Source organism: Ahaetulla prasina, chromosome 2, assembly GCF_028640845.1.
Source record: "Ahaetulla prasina isolate Xishuangbanna chromosome 2, ASM2864084v1, whole genome shotgun sequence".
NCBI classification, from domain to species: Eukaryota; Metazoa; Chordata; class Lepidosauria; order Squamata; family Colubridae; genus Ahaetulla; species Ahaetulla prasina.
In genome coordinates, this window is record NC_080540.1 from 38,975,150 (window position 1) to 38,993,166 (window position 18,017).

At 40.8% G+C, this 18,017-nt stretch overlaps 1 protein-coding gene across 31 annotated transcripts in view; it reads right to left on the reverse strand.

Annotated features, from left to right (window-relative positions):
- MAGI1 (membrane associated guanylate kinase, WW and PDZ domain containing 1) overlaps positions 1–17,805 on the reverse strand; it is a 534,475-nt gene extending 516,670 nt beyond the window's left edge. For 7 of the 31 annotated variants that reach the window (XM_058173854.1, XM_058173840.1, XM_058173850.1 and 4 more), the window contains exon 1: positions 16,767–17,679. In XM_058173854.1, the coding sequence (XP_058029837.1) occupies positions 16,767–17,229 (463 nt within the window). In that variant the 5' untranslated portion in view covers positions 17,230–17,679. Of the gene's footprint in view, positions 1–16,766 lie in introns of all 31 variants that reach the window. The other 24 variants (XM_058173841.1, XM_058173851.1, XM_058173839.1 and 21 more) reach the window with 12 other exon arrangements.
- Positions 17,806–18,017: the final 212 nt, after the last annotated feature.

An 18,017-nucleotide genomic window follows, 5' to 3' on the forward strand; every position in this document is an offset into this window, starting at 1 on the left:
TTTACATTCAGGTGCTTGACAACTGACTCATATTTATGACGGTTGCAGTGTGCGAGAATCCTTTTGCGACCTTCCGACAAGCAATAGTGAACACAGATTCACTTAACAATCGTGTTACTAATTTAACAACTGCAGTGCTTCAGTTAATAAATGTGGCAAGTAAAGTCAAAAAATGGGACAAATTCACTTAACAAATTTTATATTTAACAACATAAATTGTGGGCTCAATTGTGGTCATAAGTTGAGCATTACCTGTAGCCATAAGTGTGAAAAGCTGTCATATGTCACTTTTTCAGTGCCATTGTAACTTCAAATGGTCAGTAAACGAATGGTTGTAAGTCGAGAACTGCCTGTAAGAATGAGTTGGGATTCGTGTTATAATTGTTTTGATATTAGAATTATTTGCTTCTCTTATTATACAAACTAAAGGTATTTTCAGGTCTAACAGCAACTGGACTTCAGAGCAAACCGTTCATGACATATTACAATTTTATTCATAATTCGGTAGGTCCCGCACCAAAACTATTTCACAGTAGTACTGAGTTAATTAGAATTCCCATATACCTCCTATGGACCCAAGTATTTCTGCAAAAATTTGTAAAACTTGGTTTTTCCTTGTTCGGAAATAATATATTCAATTAGAACATATTTTGCATTAGCAGCATCTAAAAATCCAGATTCCTGATTAAAAGAGAATTGATTCAGATCTAAAATTAAAGTACAGTAGATAACTGTTGCCAGCCAAAAGGACAGCATTCCTCATTTATACTTGGATATTAAATATGCATGAGTCTAGTGAAAGTTAAAAGTCCTTTGAATAATGATTTGAATGGGAGAACAGTGACAATTTGAAAGGCAGAGGCCACATTTTTATCACAAGTTTTACAATTAAACCAGGAGTTCAATCCTAACTAGCTCAAGGTTGACTCAGCCTCCATCCTTCTGAAGTCGGTAAAATGAGGACCCAGATTGTTGGGGGCAATATGCAGACTCTGTAAACCACTTAGAGAATTCTGTAAAGCAGTATGAAGTGGTATATAAGTCTAAGCGCTATTGCTATGAGTCTTCAATTCTGGTTCTATTTTCAGGATTGTTGTTTGCTTCATGTTGCAAAACCCAAAGTCCAAATTGCTGCTGCTGCTGCTGCTGCTGCTGATGATGATGATGATGATGATCTCTTTTATTCATTAAACATGAAAATCAGTCAACTAAATATTTAAAAATGTATCTGTTGTGACCTAGGCCCAAGTAGTTATTACCAGACACAATCAGTCTTAAACAGACATATTTTATTAGAACAGCTGAGAATTACTTCATTCTCAGCTTAGTCCAAATTAATTCCAGAACAAATCCTTCAGAAAAAGTCCTTCGGCCTTATCACAAACCTTTGTCCTCTTTGGCACCCTGTCAAAGGCTTTTCTTGGCAAAGCCCCAGGAAGTTCAGAAACAAGAGAGGACAGCTAGAAACAAATGTAGCAACGTTGCCTTCCTACAAAGTACCCAAGAGCCGTTGCTGCTCTTTTAAGCCTTATAGGAGGGGCCAATCATCTCCTGGCCTTACTACCGAGTCGTCCTTTTTGCTTTAGCTGTTTTTGCCTTCTGGCAGCTCTTCGCATGTGTGTACTAGGAACAGGCTACTCCTGTTCCTCTGTCTCTCTGCTGTCTGTCTCTGGAGGCTCCAGAGTCCACACATCATTTCCAGATGGCCCTGGCCCCATCTCTGCCTCCAACGCAGAGCCCTCGTCCGGGTCTTCCCCATAGTCTAGGACTGGCCCATGGTCCTCCCCAGCCTCCTCACTGTCTGACTCCACTGCTAGCTCCACGGCTGCTGGTGGACCACAACAATATCATAAATACCATTGACTGGTGAAAATGATTGATACAGGTTGCTGCCAGCATCCTAGGTATCAACCAAGTATCTTCTTAAAATATACAATGTTCCAAGTAGCGCATTTTTTTGCAGTTCCGCTGATGTTATTGCAGGAAGCTGCAATTTCTTGATGTGTTTTGTAAAATTCTTGGACATGGTACCAAGTGCCCCGATGACAATAGGTATCACTGTTACATGTTTCATCCATAATTGTGTAGTTTCAATGGCCAGATCGCAGTATTTCATGATTTTTTCAAGTTCTTTTTCTTCAACTCTGGCATCCCCTGGTACAGCGATATCAATAAATTGTATGCTTCGGCCCATGATAACCATGATATCGGGCATGTTCCAAATGACGATCTGCCTGTATTCAAAAGTCCCACAAGATCTTCACTGTCTAACTTTTGACAACTTTTTCCATTTTATGTTCCCACAACTTTTCGGATACAGGTAGGGCGTATTTTTTACATAATGACCAGTGGATTAATTTAGCAACCCGATCATGTCTAGCTTTGTAACCAGTTTGCGCGATTTTGCTGCACTCACATATTAAGTGTGAAACAGTTTCCATTTTGTCATTGCTAAGTCAGCAGTTTAGATTGTCGGAGGATTTTTGTATCTTCGCTTTCATGACATTAGTTTGTAGTGCTTGTTTTTGAGCAGCAGGTATTAAGCCTTCTGTTTCTTTCTTGATGGTTCCTCTCTTAAGCCATGCCAATGTCAAGTTGTTATCAGATTTGCCTTCAATATTATTATTACTATTATTACTAAGACAGTATACATAGCAAACGAGATGATGATGATTATTATTATTACTTTACAAAACACATCAAGAAATTGCAGCTTCCTGCAATAACACCAGCGGAACTGCAAAAAGCAGTGCTACTCGGAACATCATATATTTTAAGAAGGTACTTGGTTGATACCTAGAACACTGGCAGCAAAGTGTATCAACCATTAGCACCAGTCAATGATATTTGTGACACATTTTTAAATGTCCAGGTGAATGAGTTTCATGTTTAATAAATAAAACAGATTATTATTATCATCATCTTCACCATCATCATCTTAAAATTGAACCATTTGTAGATAAGTAATAGAAATAGATCAACTTTTTGAACATTCGGAGTGACTGGCTGATCATGAAATTGAAGGTAGGACCTTACTATCCTTGTGAGTTTAACCTGCTGTGATATATGCACGTGTCTCATCTAAATCTTTGTGGGTTTTAGTCAAACCTGATCCATGTAAGCAGAGGCTAAATTTATTTGGAAAGAATGTCAGTGTAACTAAAGAGAAAGAGATCTGATTTGAAATAAGCCAATTAAAATGTATTCATTTATTACACTTAGATGTCACCCATCTCACTATCCAAACAACACTGGGTAGCTAATTAATTTAATTAAAAATAATTAAAGAAAGAGGAGGAGGAGTTACCTAGGTTAAAAAAATAATGGCATTATTCCTATATGAAATCTAATACGGAGATAGGCACTTTCCTTTGAGTTGAGGATTACCATTAGAGATGTGTAAAATGGACCATGGTGAAGATAATCCAGACCGTTCCATTCTCCTCTATCCCCAACATCCCCAACTAGACTAGACCAACATTCTGAGACTAATTCATATAGTTAAAGAAGAAAGTGTTTTGGTAAAATGGCTAAAATTTAGAGATGCAATTTGGGCTTTGTCCTGTGGATTGGGGTGTGGATGGTGAGGTTAAGAAATGAATGAGAATAGCTTGCCTTCCAGACACTTGTGTCTCTCATTTCCGAGAGAGGGAGGGAAGGAAAGAAATAGGGTACTTTGTTATCAATGTTTGATAGCATGATTTCACAAGCCACAGAGAGGGTGTTAGATTTGCAGACCTTACCATTACAGCTATGCCTAAACCTATATAAATCTATATAGTGATATTTAAGCTAGTATAAGCTAAGTTTATTTTGAGGCATGCCTTATGGCCCTCAGCCCTGATTTGTTTGTTTTTTACATACATACCAACTGTCACTGTCTTAACAGTGAAAGACTCAGAACCTACGGCTAGTACAGCTAAATGTTAATATTTGTGTGGAAGAGTAAAAGCATATATAGGGTGACACAGTTCATCCTCATTTTAAAAACAAGAACACAACCACCAAAATCTAGCTAAATTATTTAAGATTATGGTTTTAAATAATTTAGGGGGGGGTGTTTTTTGGTCATTAATTTTGTAGTGCGTGTACTTAATGTTACTTGTAATGGAAAGGTAATTGCTCGGTTGTCAGTGAACTGCAAAAATTTACATTTGGAGATATTAGTTCATAAGAATGACTTCACCGTATTGAAGAAAACACAACCCAAATTTATTCCATGATGAGTGTCATGCTATAAAAATTATAAAAATCGATATTATGTGTTTTTGCTACTAGTACAGTAATTATGACATGTGAAAAGGTAATAGGAATCTTATGGGAGGGAAAAAAAGCAATAATTTTAAAGAGCAGACAAGAATTAGCCTGTAGATTGTGCTACAGATGAGCAAACACCTGTCTTAATTCCCAGCAATGACCAGGTTTCCTACTTAGCAATAGCACTTAGACTTATATATCAGTTTTACAGCCCTTTATAAGCCGTTTACAGAATCAACATATTGTCCCCAACGATTTGGGTCTGCATGTTACCAACCTCAAAAGGATGGAAGGCTAATTCAACCTTGAGCCTGTCAGGATCAAACTCCTAGCAGTGGGCAGAATTAGCAAGTCTTCCCATCAGCCAAGCAAAAATAAGAACTTCAGGTAAAAAGCACTCAACAAAGTAAACAAACTATAAAATAGAAAACTAAAAAAACTGAACAACAATAAAAACGATTCAACAGTCCAAAAAAAATGAATACCCTGAAACACTAAATCTGTAGGATTGATTGCCAAAATTTCTATTTAATTGGTTAAAAGGAAAAAAAGAACTGTTGGTAGGATAAAATAAAATGCTAATCAGCAAGTTACTAGTCACAGTCCTAAAATATGCAGCATAGCCTCTTCCATTAGGTACATTTATTCAAATTTCCAGGTTTTGAGCATTATGCTTTTTCAAAGCACAGCACTGTGTATATATACATTACAATACTGCAAATCAGAGGAGCAGTTTTTTTAAAAGGAGGGCTGGCTACCTGACAACTTTCAAGGAAGAGCATCTCCTGAAATTCTGGATGTATCGTGTCATGCTTAGTTTTATAAATAATAATAATGTACTCGTGGCCAGAGAGAGACATCCGTATTTCATATCCAGAACAAATAAAACTGAGAAAAAAGCCTTATTGGCATTCAACTAGAATGGATTTTTCAAAATACAAGATATAGTGCACATATTTCCACCCTATGACGTCCTATATTATTTGTTACCCTTTACACCCTAGCCCTGCCTATAACTATTTATCGAAGTTATCTATTAACAAAGTTGACATATCACTTCTCTGTATACATAAGGCTATTGAACTTATATAAAAATTCACCGAGGCGCTGATAATTATGTCTCCCTCTCCTCCTGCTCTTACTTATCCAAACCCCTGGAGTGTTTTCCAGGGAGGAGATGCAAAGAAGAGGGGAAAAATACAGACTATTGAAGCCACCACATCCCTCTCAGACACCCTCAGGGGGAAAGATGTCAGAATTAAAGAGGCTGTTTCATTCACACTGGTAAATGTAATTGAGCCTAACATTCCACAGCTGACTTGGGTTAATTCATGCCAGCCCTGCAAAAAAATCCACCATTCCCTCTCTGTGTTTTGAAAAGTCAGGTCAGGCTCAAATTAATGTTGTCAGATCAATATATATGATGGCAAGCAGAAAAACAGGACCACTGTCTCCCTTCATTAACTCACTGCATTTGTTCCTTTCCTTTTAGCGATCCTCAAAATATTTTAACTACATCACTCGATAAACAAATCTGTATGGGTAGTAACTTTAGACTGATTAATTCATAGGGAGGAATGGAAAATGCAACAGCTGAAATAAAGAGCTGATATAAGAGGTGAGGTCAGATTTTTAAGGTACAACAAGCATGTTCTAATGATAGATGGCTTCCCTCCACGCTCCACGCCACCTCACCCCACCCTCAAATTCAAATCAGGCCAATTCTAAAGAGAAAATTCTGGTATTCCAAAGTATTTAGTTATCAAGATCTTTACAGTTAGTTATTTTTGTACATTACAGCAATTCTACTCTGTAGACATTAATGTATCTGCTTAACAGACCAAAAAAAAAAAGCTTTAGAGAAAGAGCTCTTTGTTTAGATCCTGGTAATAATATTATCCTGGTAGTATTATTAAAACAATATTAATTCCATATTATTCTCCAGATCCATTGCAATTAATATTGGAAGCAAAGAGAGGAAATACAAGTGGACAGTCCTAAACTAAAGTGCAGAAGGTCTACTCTTAATGTCTAGCTTCGGTTAAGAATATGCTGCTGCACACTTTGATCGAAAGTGATCTTGAAACATGAAAATAATCCCAAATATCTAAGAATCACTTACAGCTTTATTAGAGCATTTTCCCCCCCTCTAACTTCCATGGAAACAAACAACAGCCTGTAAATGGGCAGCTGTTAATTAAACCATTGTTTTTAGCCTTTGACTTTCATGGTAAAACATAACCCCCTGGCCCCTAAAATCACAGACTTGGAACTTTTTGGATCAAGCAGGTCAGTCACCTGGGATGCAAAATAGAGAGAAGTAAATTGCAAGGCAAATGATAACAACACAATAATAGCTTATTCTCCAAACCAATTTAATAAAATTTATTCTTGGAAGCCTCAACCTTTTTTTTTTTATGATGCAATTCGAGAGCTTGCAAAAGACTAAATTAAGCGACTTCAGCTATGTAATCAGAGATATTTGCAGGTTAAAAAAAAAGTCTAAGCATGAAAACTAACTACAGTTTTGAATACTGTGGCTATACTACTTGGTGAATTAATTCACTTAAAACATGGCACTGGAATACAGACGACAGGGTCCCCACTGGAATAAAACAGGAATCGTGTATGGGAAGATTTGCAATGTTTTTTTTTTCCTCCTCAGGCAGGAATGTAAGACTAGATGAATTTTATAAAAACCAGATTCTCTTCCACTGAAAAACTGACACAGAGACCCTCCTTAATTTCATAATATTCAGCCACCACCAACCTACCATTCGAGACTGACTTTAGAATTCAGGTACAAGTTGAAAGATAACTAGTCAAATCTGAAGAAACAAGTTTACATTTTAATGTCATCTGCAGGTTTTGACTTTTTGTTCCCATGCTCTGAGACCTTCTTTTTTTTTTTTTTTTTTGCCTCGTGTCAGTTTCAGGGCAGATTTTGGAAAGTTTCAGATCAATTTCCCTGTTGCAAACAAAGGAGAAGAATGAGGTTATTGACTACTATTCCGCCTATTGGAATTCAAAGCATTCCACCAATTTGCAGAAATCTATTCTTACACCGGGAAACACCAATTTAAGTGAGAGCCAAAGCAATCTTCAGGCTAGCCTTTCAAAAATATGGAGATGAGCATTTGCTTCTGTGAAAATTCATTATGCTTAATAAGTGAAACAGAATTCCAGCATGTTTTAGAAAACTAATGCAAAAATTGAAGCAGGCCAATGGAAAATTAGGTTTTCCTGGCAATAAGGTACCATCAGAAGAATGGTAAAACACCAAATTGTTGTAGCATAGCCACATATCAACTGAAAAGTCAATATAGGCCTTGGACAAACAACTGCATTTTACTTCAAAAATGAGTTGATGAGTTGATGGGACAGAATCATCCATTCCATTAAAAGATAGCAAGATAACTTGGAAGGTATAAGATAGGTGATGGCAACATGAAGTATCTTATCTTCCAAACATTTATTGCTGCTCCACACTGCTCAGTATCAGGCAACTGACCTTATATGGTAGCTATACTCTGCCTCAAGATATTAAAAGGGGAAGTCAAGGCAAAAAGCACCCAATGATTTGCTGTACTTCTTGATGAATTTAATCTTTGGTCTATTATTTCTTTCCATGTGTGTCTTTAGTGAGCACCCATTCACCCATTCACCCAACCTCATGCCCTTCAAGTCCCAAAATCCGTCCCTGTTTGAGGGAAACAGGAAGTTCAAAAATGTAGGTAGGTAGGTAGGTAGGTAGGTAGGTAGGTAGGTAGGAAGGAAGGAAGGAAGGAAGGAAGGAAGGAAGGAAGGAAGGAAGGAAGGAAGGAAAATTCCATCAGACCTCTCTGGAAACAGTTATCAGAGCAATTTGGAAGAGAGAATCACTGCTCGATGATATGGAAATTCTTCCCATGTTTGCCACTGCTTAAACAAGTTTCACAAGTTTTTGCATTTAATCATAAATCCATAAAAACCAGTTGGACCAGTGGATTGGGAAAAAAAATAAAGTGTACCTATGCACTATGGGAAAAGATAGTGCTCTTAAAAATCTATTTTCTTCTACAGTCTTGGGCTAGTTAAAATGTCATTAGGACACTATCATCATGATGCTTGAATGAAGGTCTTGCTGATCAACTTAGATACAGTGATGGCTCCTCTCACATAAAGACAGACATCAAGAGGTTCAAGTTCCTAATCAAACTCAAAGATATTGTTGTTGATTTTAAACAAGTTCATCTTTCGATATGTCCAATGCTAGGTCCTGATATCTCATTAATGTTGGGTATGAATCAGAATTAAATATCTTTTTAGTGGCTTTCAGTGGCTTTTTCTCTTTGCCACTGCCATTGCAATCTCCTTCAGCCTTTTCAGGAAAGCTACTCAAAAGAAATAAAAGATCCCATAACACCATGTAAAGCTACAGTGGGGCAAAAACAGTGAAGAATCTGTAATGGTTGCTTTGCAAGCCCTATCTAGCTCTAAACTAATATTAACTCAATTTTGCATTGTTAAAATGCATCTTTGTTTAATAAGATTCCTACGAAAGAAAATTTTAACATTTCTCAATGAGGTCTTAGCCGGACTTTTCAGTGTATTTTGGCAGTCAGTACATTGGCACACTAAAAGCCAGAACTGGCACTAGCAGTAGTACATTATAGCATGTCACCTTGCTAGTTTCCCTTCATTTTGGTGATATCTCAATCATCTTTCCTATGAGTGGCAAGATGAGGCTTCCTTGTACAGTTTTGCTTCTGAATGCTTTATTTTTTAAAAAAAGAAAGAAAAAAAAGACTTAACCTGATCAGCCAGTCTAACTCAATCTCCACCCACCAAGGATAAATTAAAAACTTAGGAGCACTGAAGAATTAAAACTAGTGTGGCTTTTGTATCCTCTCCTACTTCCTGTCTCTGTATCTTGAAAACAGAAAAATTACTCTTAGGTTCACCACCACCATTTCCAACATAATAACAGTAGTAATGATAATTACCGTAATAATAATTTATTAAATTTATATTCCCAACTCCCAGCAACTAATACATGATGTCACAATTAAAGGTTGAATATAGATTGTGGCTATGGCATGTCACTCTCCCCTAATTACAATTAAACCATGGTCTCTCAAGGAAATCAGTTCTGCCTCTCATTTCAATATCTTGACTTAAGACTGAAGATAAGAAGCAGAAAAGTGCTTTCGAAATAAGCCTCTACATTTTCTAATCACTTTAGCTGCTGCCGTAACTTACAAATAGTTTTGCACTGCCATACATAAATCATTTACATCAGCCGAGGCAGATTCCAGAGCTGCAGATTCCAGAGCTGCCACCAGGCTAAACGTCTACAAATTCCAGGATAATGTTGAAACAAGACAGAGATCGGCAGTCAAATCACAAGTATATGAACCGGACCTTCAAGCTATAGCAATGCCTGCTCAATCTGAGCTGCAAAAAGCCAGATAACCACCAGACAGCAGCAAGATTTTCCTATGTCTCTTTGTTTCCAACTAGGGTTTTCTTGGTTTTTTGCAATCCAAATTTGGGATAGTCACTATAGCATCCTTCTGAACTTCTGTTCAAATTCTAACACTACGTCACCCTGCACCGGCTGAAGTAAAACATAGAAATATAGAATAACAGAGTTGGAAGGAACCTGGAACGTCATAGAATAGAATAGAATAGAATTTTATTGGCCAAGTGTGATTGGACACACAAGGAATTTGTCTTGGTGCATATGCTCTCAGTGTACATAAAAGAAAAGATACGTTCATCAAGGTACAACATTTACAACACAATTGATGGTCAATATATCAATATAAATCATAAGGATTGCCAGCAACAAGTTATAGTCATACAGTCATAAGTGGAAAGAGATTGGTGATGGGAGCTATGAAACGATTAATAGTAGTGCAGATTCAGTAAATAGTCTGACAGTGTTGAGGGAATTATTTGTTTAGCAGAGTGATGGCCTTCGGGAAAAAACTGTTCTTGTGTCTAGTTGTTCTGGTGTGCAGTGCTCTATAGCGTCGTTTTGAGGGTAGGAGTTGAAACAGTTTATGTCCAGGATGCGAGGGATCTGTAAATATTTTCATGGCCCTCTTCTTGATTCGTGCAGTATACGGGTCCTCAATGGTCCTCATCTAGTCCAAGCAGGAGACCCTATACCAGGAGTATCAAACTCGATTTCATTGAGGGTCGCATCAAGGTTGGGTTTGACCACAGAGGCAGGGTGGGCGTGGCCAAGATGGGTATGGCCAGCTTGACATCACTCATGTTGGGGACGTCTGTGATGACCTGAGTGCTCTGCCAGCAAAAACGGGCTCCAGAGATCCATTTTCAGCTGCGATGGCCTCCTGCCGCCCTCTACCAGTGAAAATGGAACTCATGGGGGGCTCTGTTTTCACGGGCAGAGTACAGGCTCCGTTTTTGCTGGCAGAGGCACCACGGGCTGGTCCTTTGCTGTTTCTAGGGCAGGCCCACAGGCTAGATCTAAACACCCCGCAGATCAGATCCGGCTCCCAGGCCTTGAGTTTGACACTCCTGCCCTATACTATTTCAGACAAATGTCTGTCCTGTCTCTTCTTAAAAGCCTCCAGCGATGGAGCACTCATAACTTAGAAACTAGCCAATACATTGGTTGATTGTTCTCACCATTAGGACAACAATGGATACTGATTGGGAAAGAAAGAGCCACACTTTGCTAAGTCCTTATTTGTTTAACTAAGGTTTACTGAATTACAATCAAGTAGATTCACACATGAAGTCATAAAGCATGTCCTACAAATATACAAAGTGGTTTTAAAAAACTCCCAATAGTCTGAAAATCACCAAACCAAATAAACCATAAGGACACTTTTCAATTTATGCAAACCAGGCTAAAATGTTCTAGAGGTTTTGAAGAAGTTTGCTGCTTTTCTAGCACTAAGTGTGATTTATTGACTTGTGGTTCAATGCATCTGGGTGAACCCCACAAAAAATATTAGAGAGTTAGAAAAACACTGCATTTGCATTAACCTCTAAGCCATAATGAACACCAAGTCATTATAGAAAACATAGGAAAGTGTGCAGTTTTAGATTGCAACTACTGTAATGCAGTTCGTATTCTTCAATGCACACATGAATCCTCTAAATACAAACTCCATCAAAAAAACTATTTGGGGAAAACAAAACCCAGACATTCTTTTAATATTATATATGGCAAGGATTTAACCAATAGTGACTCTCTAAATTACAATTCAAACTGCTCAAGCCTTCCAAAAGTACATTTTGCATATTTTTTTTTAAAAAATGTCCAACAAAATTTATTCACGTTCATAAAAAAAAAATCCTGAGTTCTGTCATAATGACTTAAACATCATGATCTTTCTCCAACCTCACATCCTCCAGCTGGACTTAAAACTTCTCAGTTCTCGCCTACTGTGATAAACAAGCAAGAAAGCAAACAAACAAAACCATACGCTGGCTAGAAATTTGAGAGTTCCATCTAATCCCAGAACATAACTGTCCAGATCATCAGAATTAGGAAGACTACGCCAAAGATTGATTGTGTTTATTCAGGTAGTCTCTAAAACTTAAAGACCATTAGGGTTGAGTCCTATAGACAGACTTTTTAATTAATATAGTTAACAGCATATATAGTTAACATATTATCCAGATGACTGTAAGTGCAAGTCAAACCATGCTCCTCATATCCATATGGATAAAATAGCTCTTCCAGGAGAGGTATTTCAAATACAAGGTGGCTCTCCAAAAGCCAGCAACCATAGCAAAGGCCATGGAACCTCCTGGGATAAGGAGAGGACAGGAGATTTGCCCACATGTGGTCTAGACCAGAGTTCCCCAACATTTCCAGCTTTGTGAATCGGCAGGGATGGGGGAGAAATTCCACGTGAATGGCTGGCAAGCATGCATGCATGCGCGCAGCTCCATTTGCACAATCCACTCACTTAAATGGAGCACCACTACTTGCCCACCACTCGTGCAAGTGAGGATGTGCACTCGGTTGTTGGACCTTTCCACAACCTGGTTGAAAATCCCTCACAGGTTGGGGACCCCTGGTCTAGACAACCGTTTCTCACAAAGACACCGCAAGACAACAATTGTGCACAGGCTGAGTGCTGGAGAAAACATAATTAACCATCTTCCTTGCAACCATGGTGGGGATTTTTAAAGGATGCTAAGTTCCCAAAGCTTACTTTCTAATTACTTTTGGAAATTCCTCATCAGTTACTTCTAAGCTATGAGAGACCTTCAAAACGCCATGTCTGAAAATGCCAGGTGAGTCTGCCTTCAATCCTGAATGGGAAAAAATATGCATATGCTTAACAAAGTCAAGAATCTGAAATAAACAGATGAATAAGATTTTGATCATAGAAAGTTATAAATGGACTAAAGGTCCACATAGAATTGAAATATTGAAACTTTTACAATAAGGTTTTGGAATTAATTATAAAAAGCAAACAGCTTCTCTTGGGAAATCTATTCTGTTTTGGTTTCTACAAGACAAAACAAAAATAAGCAATTTAATGATTTCAAAAACTGTTCATTAGGAGACTAAAATTTTTAAGTATAAATTTATATAATTTGTATTAAACATTTTGATTATAATAGTAAAATCTAATCCAAACTAAACCTAAAGAACAGAAGAATAGAAAGGAGTAAAATGTGCAAAAAAGGAAAAAAAGAGAAGAAAAAGAAAAGGCATTCTGGTGACTGAAGGTCCCTGAGGAGTCCGAAAGCTCTGAAGACTAAACTCTGGTCCCAGTGATCAATCCAGATTGGATCCTACAACATTGTCCTAGGACACATACAGTATATTTGCCTTCATTCATGAAAAAGAAAAATACTTTAAAAATGGATAAAAGCCACATGGCAGATAAACAACTTACTAGATGCTCAGGTACAGCCGCCAACAGCTGAAGTACCGTATATACTCGAATATAAGCCAATCCGAGTATAAGCCGAGGTCCCCAATTTTACCCCAAAAACTGGGGTAAACTGGGGACTCGAGTATAAGCCGAGGGTGGGAAATGAGGCACCTACCGGTCGGCGAAACCTCCTCCTCGGCCGAGAAGGCTGGCGGCTCCCCGCCCGCCTCTCACTGCACCGCAGGGCTTCCCGCTAAAGCAAAAGCCCGCCAAGTTCGCTACCGCCGGTATAATGTGAAAAACGGAAAAAAAAACTGAGATAAGTCAGATATACTCGAATATAAGCCAATCCGAGTATAAGCCGAGGGGACGTTTTTCAGCACAAAAAACGTGCTGAAAAACTCGGCTTATACTCGAGTATATACGGTATCCCTTCAGGAACAAACAATTCTCTTTTATCAAGGTTGCTAAGTCTCTTGCTATTATTCTGGTGGACAGAATTGGCTTCCAAGGTAAGAACTCAAAACCGTGCTGCTCCGGAGGAACCATTATCTCTCAACCATCCCAATCAAGATGGCTGACAGTGAGAGACATTGGTTGATATAATTCAGTTGAAGAGCCACAGGTTGCCCATTTTCAACTTCCTTAATCAAGAGTTCCTACTTACTGTTGAGGGTGCCCACCAAGATCTGAACCGCCCAAGGCTGAAGACATGAAAATGTATTTTTGCACAGACTAGGAGCGATCCAGAGGCATCCTGTTGCTAGGGGAGTTTCTCATTCGAAGGAATGTTTGGGATTTCAGTAAAGCTGAAAATAACCCATTCCTGGCAGGCAGCAGTCTGGGGTGGGGGAGAAAGGGAGAGAAAATAATCCATTCTCCATGCAAAGTCTATGCCATCCTTTTGACGTAAAGGAGGGAGGCAGCTGGCAATCACATGCTTCCACTGAAAAAAAAAAACCTCACATACATAGCTCTTAGTCATCCTTCAGCAGAGGAACCAAAATGTTCCAATTCAAAGGGATACTTCGCCATAGGAGAAGCCTTCCCCTTTCTCTCCAAAAATTCCTCCAAGTCCAGTCGAATGAATATTTGTTTGGCTCTTTGACAGAAGTTGCCACCCGGTCTGGAAATTCCCCACTCAGTGAACTGAAGAAAACATTGCCAAGATCATATATGTTTGAATGCATGTTGGACAAGAACATCTGACTCTCCATGTCACTTATAGACCAAGGGGATATGGATGTACAGGTAGTCCTCAACTTACAACAGTTTGTTTAGTGACCATTCAAAGTTACAACAGCCCTGGAAAAAAGTGACTTACGGTCGTTTTTCACAGTTACGGCCTTTGCAGCATCCCCATGGTCATGTAATCAAAATTCAGATGCTTGGCAACTGGTCTGTATTGATGACGGTTGCAGCATCCCAAGTCACATGATCGATCACTTTTTGTGGCCTTCTGACAAGCAAAATCAATGGGAAAGCCGGATTGACTTAGCAACTAGATTGCTAACTTACCAACTGCAATGATTCACTTAACAACTGTAGGAAGAAAGGTGGTAAAATGGGGCAAAATCCACTTAACAAATGTCTCACTTAACAACAGAAACTTTGGACTCAATTATGGTCGTAAGTCGAAGACTACCTGTAAAAGCTTAAGTTTGGTCCAAGAGTAGCAACATCTGGATATATGAGAGAGAAATATAAGATCCACAACAACAAGAAGAGGGGAAAAAAGATAGAAACAGTGATTCAGGTGTCTCAAGTGAATGCATTTCTCTCACTTGATGTCCAGCATCCAAACAAAACAAATTGCTTCTGGTCCTTTCTCCTTCTGCTCTGTAGGTTTATACAGCTCCTTTAATAGTGCCAAGATAAGGGGAAAGGCAAAGGAACTAGACTGCTGCTGGCTGCATTAAAAACAAAATGAAAAGGACAACAATAAACGTTATTTGAAGGTGGCGCTGCCCAGTACAGCTTTGCACTCCAGGAGGAAAGAAAACAAACCAATTCAATTCACCTTCAAATCCTCAGAAACAGAATGTACAGAAATTGCCGGGGGGGGGGGGGGGGAGGTAGAAAAGCTGCCTTATTTTGGAACCTAGAAAAAACCTGGCTGGCTGCGAGTTTAAAAGATAAAGTCCTAACTGGAATCTGATAAACATCTGAAGCTTACTCACACCCAACATTACCTAAGAATTTTCTTCTCCAAAAGGCTACCCTTCCCTTCCCCCCAACCCCAACTTTTTTTTTTAAGTGCAACATTTCACCACATCTTTCATCTACCAGGTCGTTATAGTATATAGTGGACCTGGGAGAAAGCACATCTTTCAAACTACACAGAAAAAAAAAGTTTCTCTGCTTTGCCAAAGTGACAGATGGAAGACCAAGAACCTTTTGCACCCAAGCCAAACGACAAAAATTGTCCAGTAAGGGAAAGTTCAGCCTTTTCTAAGACAGACACTGCAAATTTTCCAAGAATTGGACAGATAAACCTACTGACTAATCCTTAACATGCATTCCATGACATGCACTCCACGAAAGCTATGCAATAATACATCTATATAATTTTAAGGGTACCAAAGAATCTTGTTACTCTTTCAAAAGATGTAAGAAAGCTACCCAAGCTGGAGCCAAGTAAGAATTAAACTTGTCTGACTCTTGGCGGCTTTTTTTTTTTTTTTAAGGCTTGCCACCATTCTTTATGAGCCCAATAGGGATCTACAGCTCCATGCTGCAGAAAAGATGTCAATCTCGGGAGAACTAAACTAGTTTTTAAGATTACTGCTTTGGCAGGTCTGGGATTTCAGCCATGTACATTACAGGAGGGGACTGCTAAAGTGAAACCATAGCTCATACTTCAAACTACAAAGGTTAAAAATTAAAACACATGCAAATTATCCTTGGCTCCAAGTCCAGCAAGCTTGATTTGAAGCGATCAAACTAGTTCAGGAGTCAACCCGAACAATCTTGTCAGAACCGTACAATAAAAGCCAATAGCTCTGAGAGCTCATCAGGACCGGTCAGTCAGAAGCCCTCCCCACACACACAATCCACCCGAGGCAAGTTAAGAACCCTGCAGCAGATCCAGCAAACCAATGAAAGTCCTTCGCTTTTGCTTGATGCCTTGGCAGAATGCCATTTTACCTAAAGATCCAGGGTTTAAAAGTCTAGGAAGAGCGGGTTCCTCTAAGTCCCAAGGCACCCTTAGGAGTCAGAAGTCCCACGGGATGGCTGAGGAAAACACGACCGGAATGCTTTCCTTTTAATAACAAACAACCACCGATCCGATATTTCAGAGAAGAGGAATCCACGAGAAGGCAGAAAAGGCCGCCTAAGCGTTGCTGTCGCGCGTGTCGACCAGAAAAACACCCCATTCAGGCAGGTCCCCACAGCCGGCGTGCAGGGAATGAAGCCCCTTCCCCCCCCCCTCATCCCCCCATCCTCATGAAAAAGGTTGAAGGGGGGGAATCTCACAACTTCACCCCCAAAAGGCCTCCCTCCCTTCACAGCCCCCTCGTCCCCTTCGCACAGGGCAGCAAACAATGAAGGCAAAGGCTCCTGCAGCGCAGCGCCCCCCGCCCCGTCTGGAAGTCCGCACCGAAGTCCTGCCAAGCGGCCCGCCTCGCTCGCTCGTTCTCTCTCTCTCACCTTGTCTGACTGCTTTGAAAACAATGGGCTCCTTGCAGCTCCGGATAACTTCCAGCACGTCGTAGCGGGGCAACCCCGACACCCGGACACCCTGCACCTCCAAGAGTAGCTCCCCTTCGCCAAGTTTGCATTCGCCGTTGTCTCCGGGCAGCGCCGCCTCCCCTTCGACCTCGGCCGCCCCGACGTAAGGAAACTCTCCGTACTCCGCTCCTCCGAGGACGGTGACCCCGAGCTGGCCCTGAGCATTGCGGCTCACCGTGGCTTGGTGCACTTTGGCCGTCCAGTGGTTTTTCTTCTGGATCACTTTCGACATGGCGATTGGGTCGCCAAGTTGCGCGCAAAAGGCGGAAGGGAAAGGGGATTTGCACCGGGAGAGGGGCGGGTGGGGGGAAAGGATCGAGACTGGACACCCGACGTCCACCGCGGGGCTGCTCCGGCCAAGGGATCCCGACCGGCCGGGCATAGAGCAAAAGCTCTCCGGCAACTTTCCAGCCGTTTCGCTCAAGCCATCACCGGAGCGACTCGGCGCGGTTCATGCCCGCAGCCTCTTCCCCCGGCGCCTCCGGAGAGGTTCCCATCGTAACCACCCGGGTCGTCCTGCCCCGCTTCTCCTCCTAGGGCTTTTTCCACTGCGCGGATCTCCGCAGGTTCTCTTCGTCCTGGTTCTTCCCCCGGGTAAGCGCCCGGTCCTGGATCCTTCGCCCACCACCACCACCTGGCGCCGCCGTTCTTTGCCCCCTTTCTTTGCTACTTTTCTCTCCTCCGAGGGGCTCCGACCGACCGCGGTTCCTTTAAGCCAATACAAAAGACGCCGCTTGTTTTGTTACAGTTCGCTCGGGCTCGATTCCACCAAGACCGAGCAGAGCTCCGGAGTAGCGATAGGAACAGCTTGGCGCAGGCGCCCGGCCGACTCTCCTCCCCCTCCTTGCCCTCCGCCCCGCCCAGCCGAGGAAAGCTTGGATCCTCGCGGACAGGCGGACAGGCGGGAGGGCGCGCGGGGGCGCGCTCCGGGGCCACGTGCGTTTGGTGGTGCATCTCTGTATGAAAATCCCCCCCACAAAGGGGGAAAGAAAGTGTCCAGAAAGCGGATCCGGCTAATGCTCAGCTGTTTGTTGTTGTTGTTGTTGTTTTCTTCTTTTTTTGTAAAGGGGCGTCTCTTTTGTTTTCCAAACCTGCCCCTTGTTCCTGAGCCTATCACAGTGCGTAAAAGTTGACTTCTCCTTTCCAGCCGACTCCGTCGCTCGCTGTCTG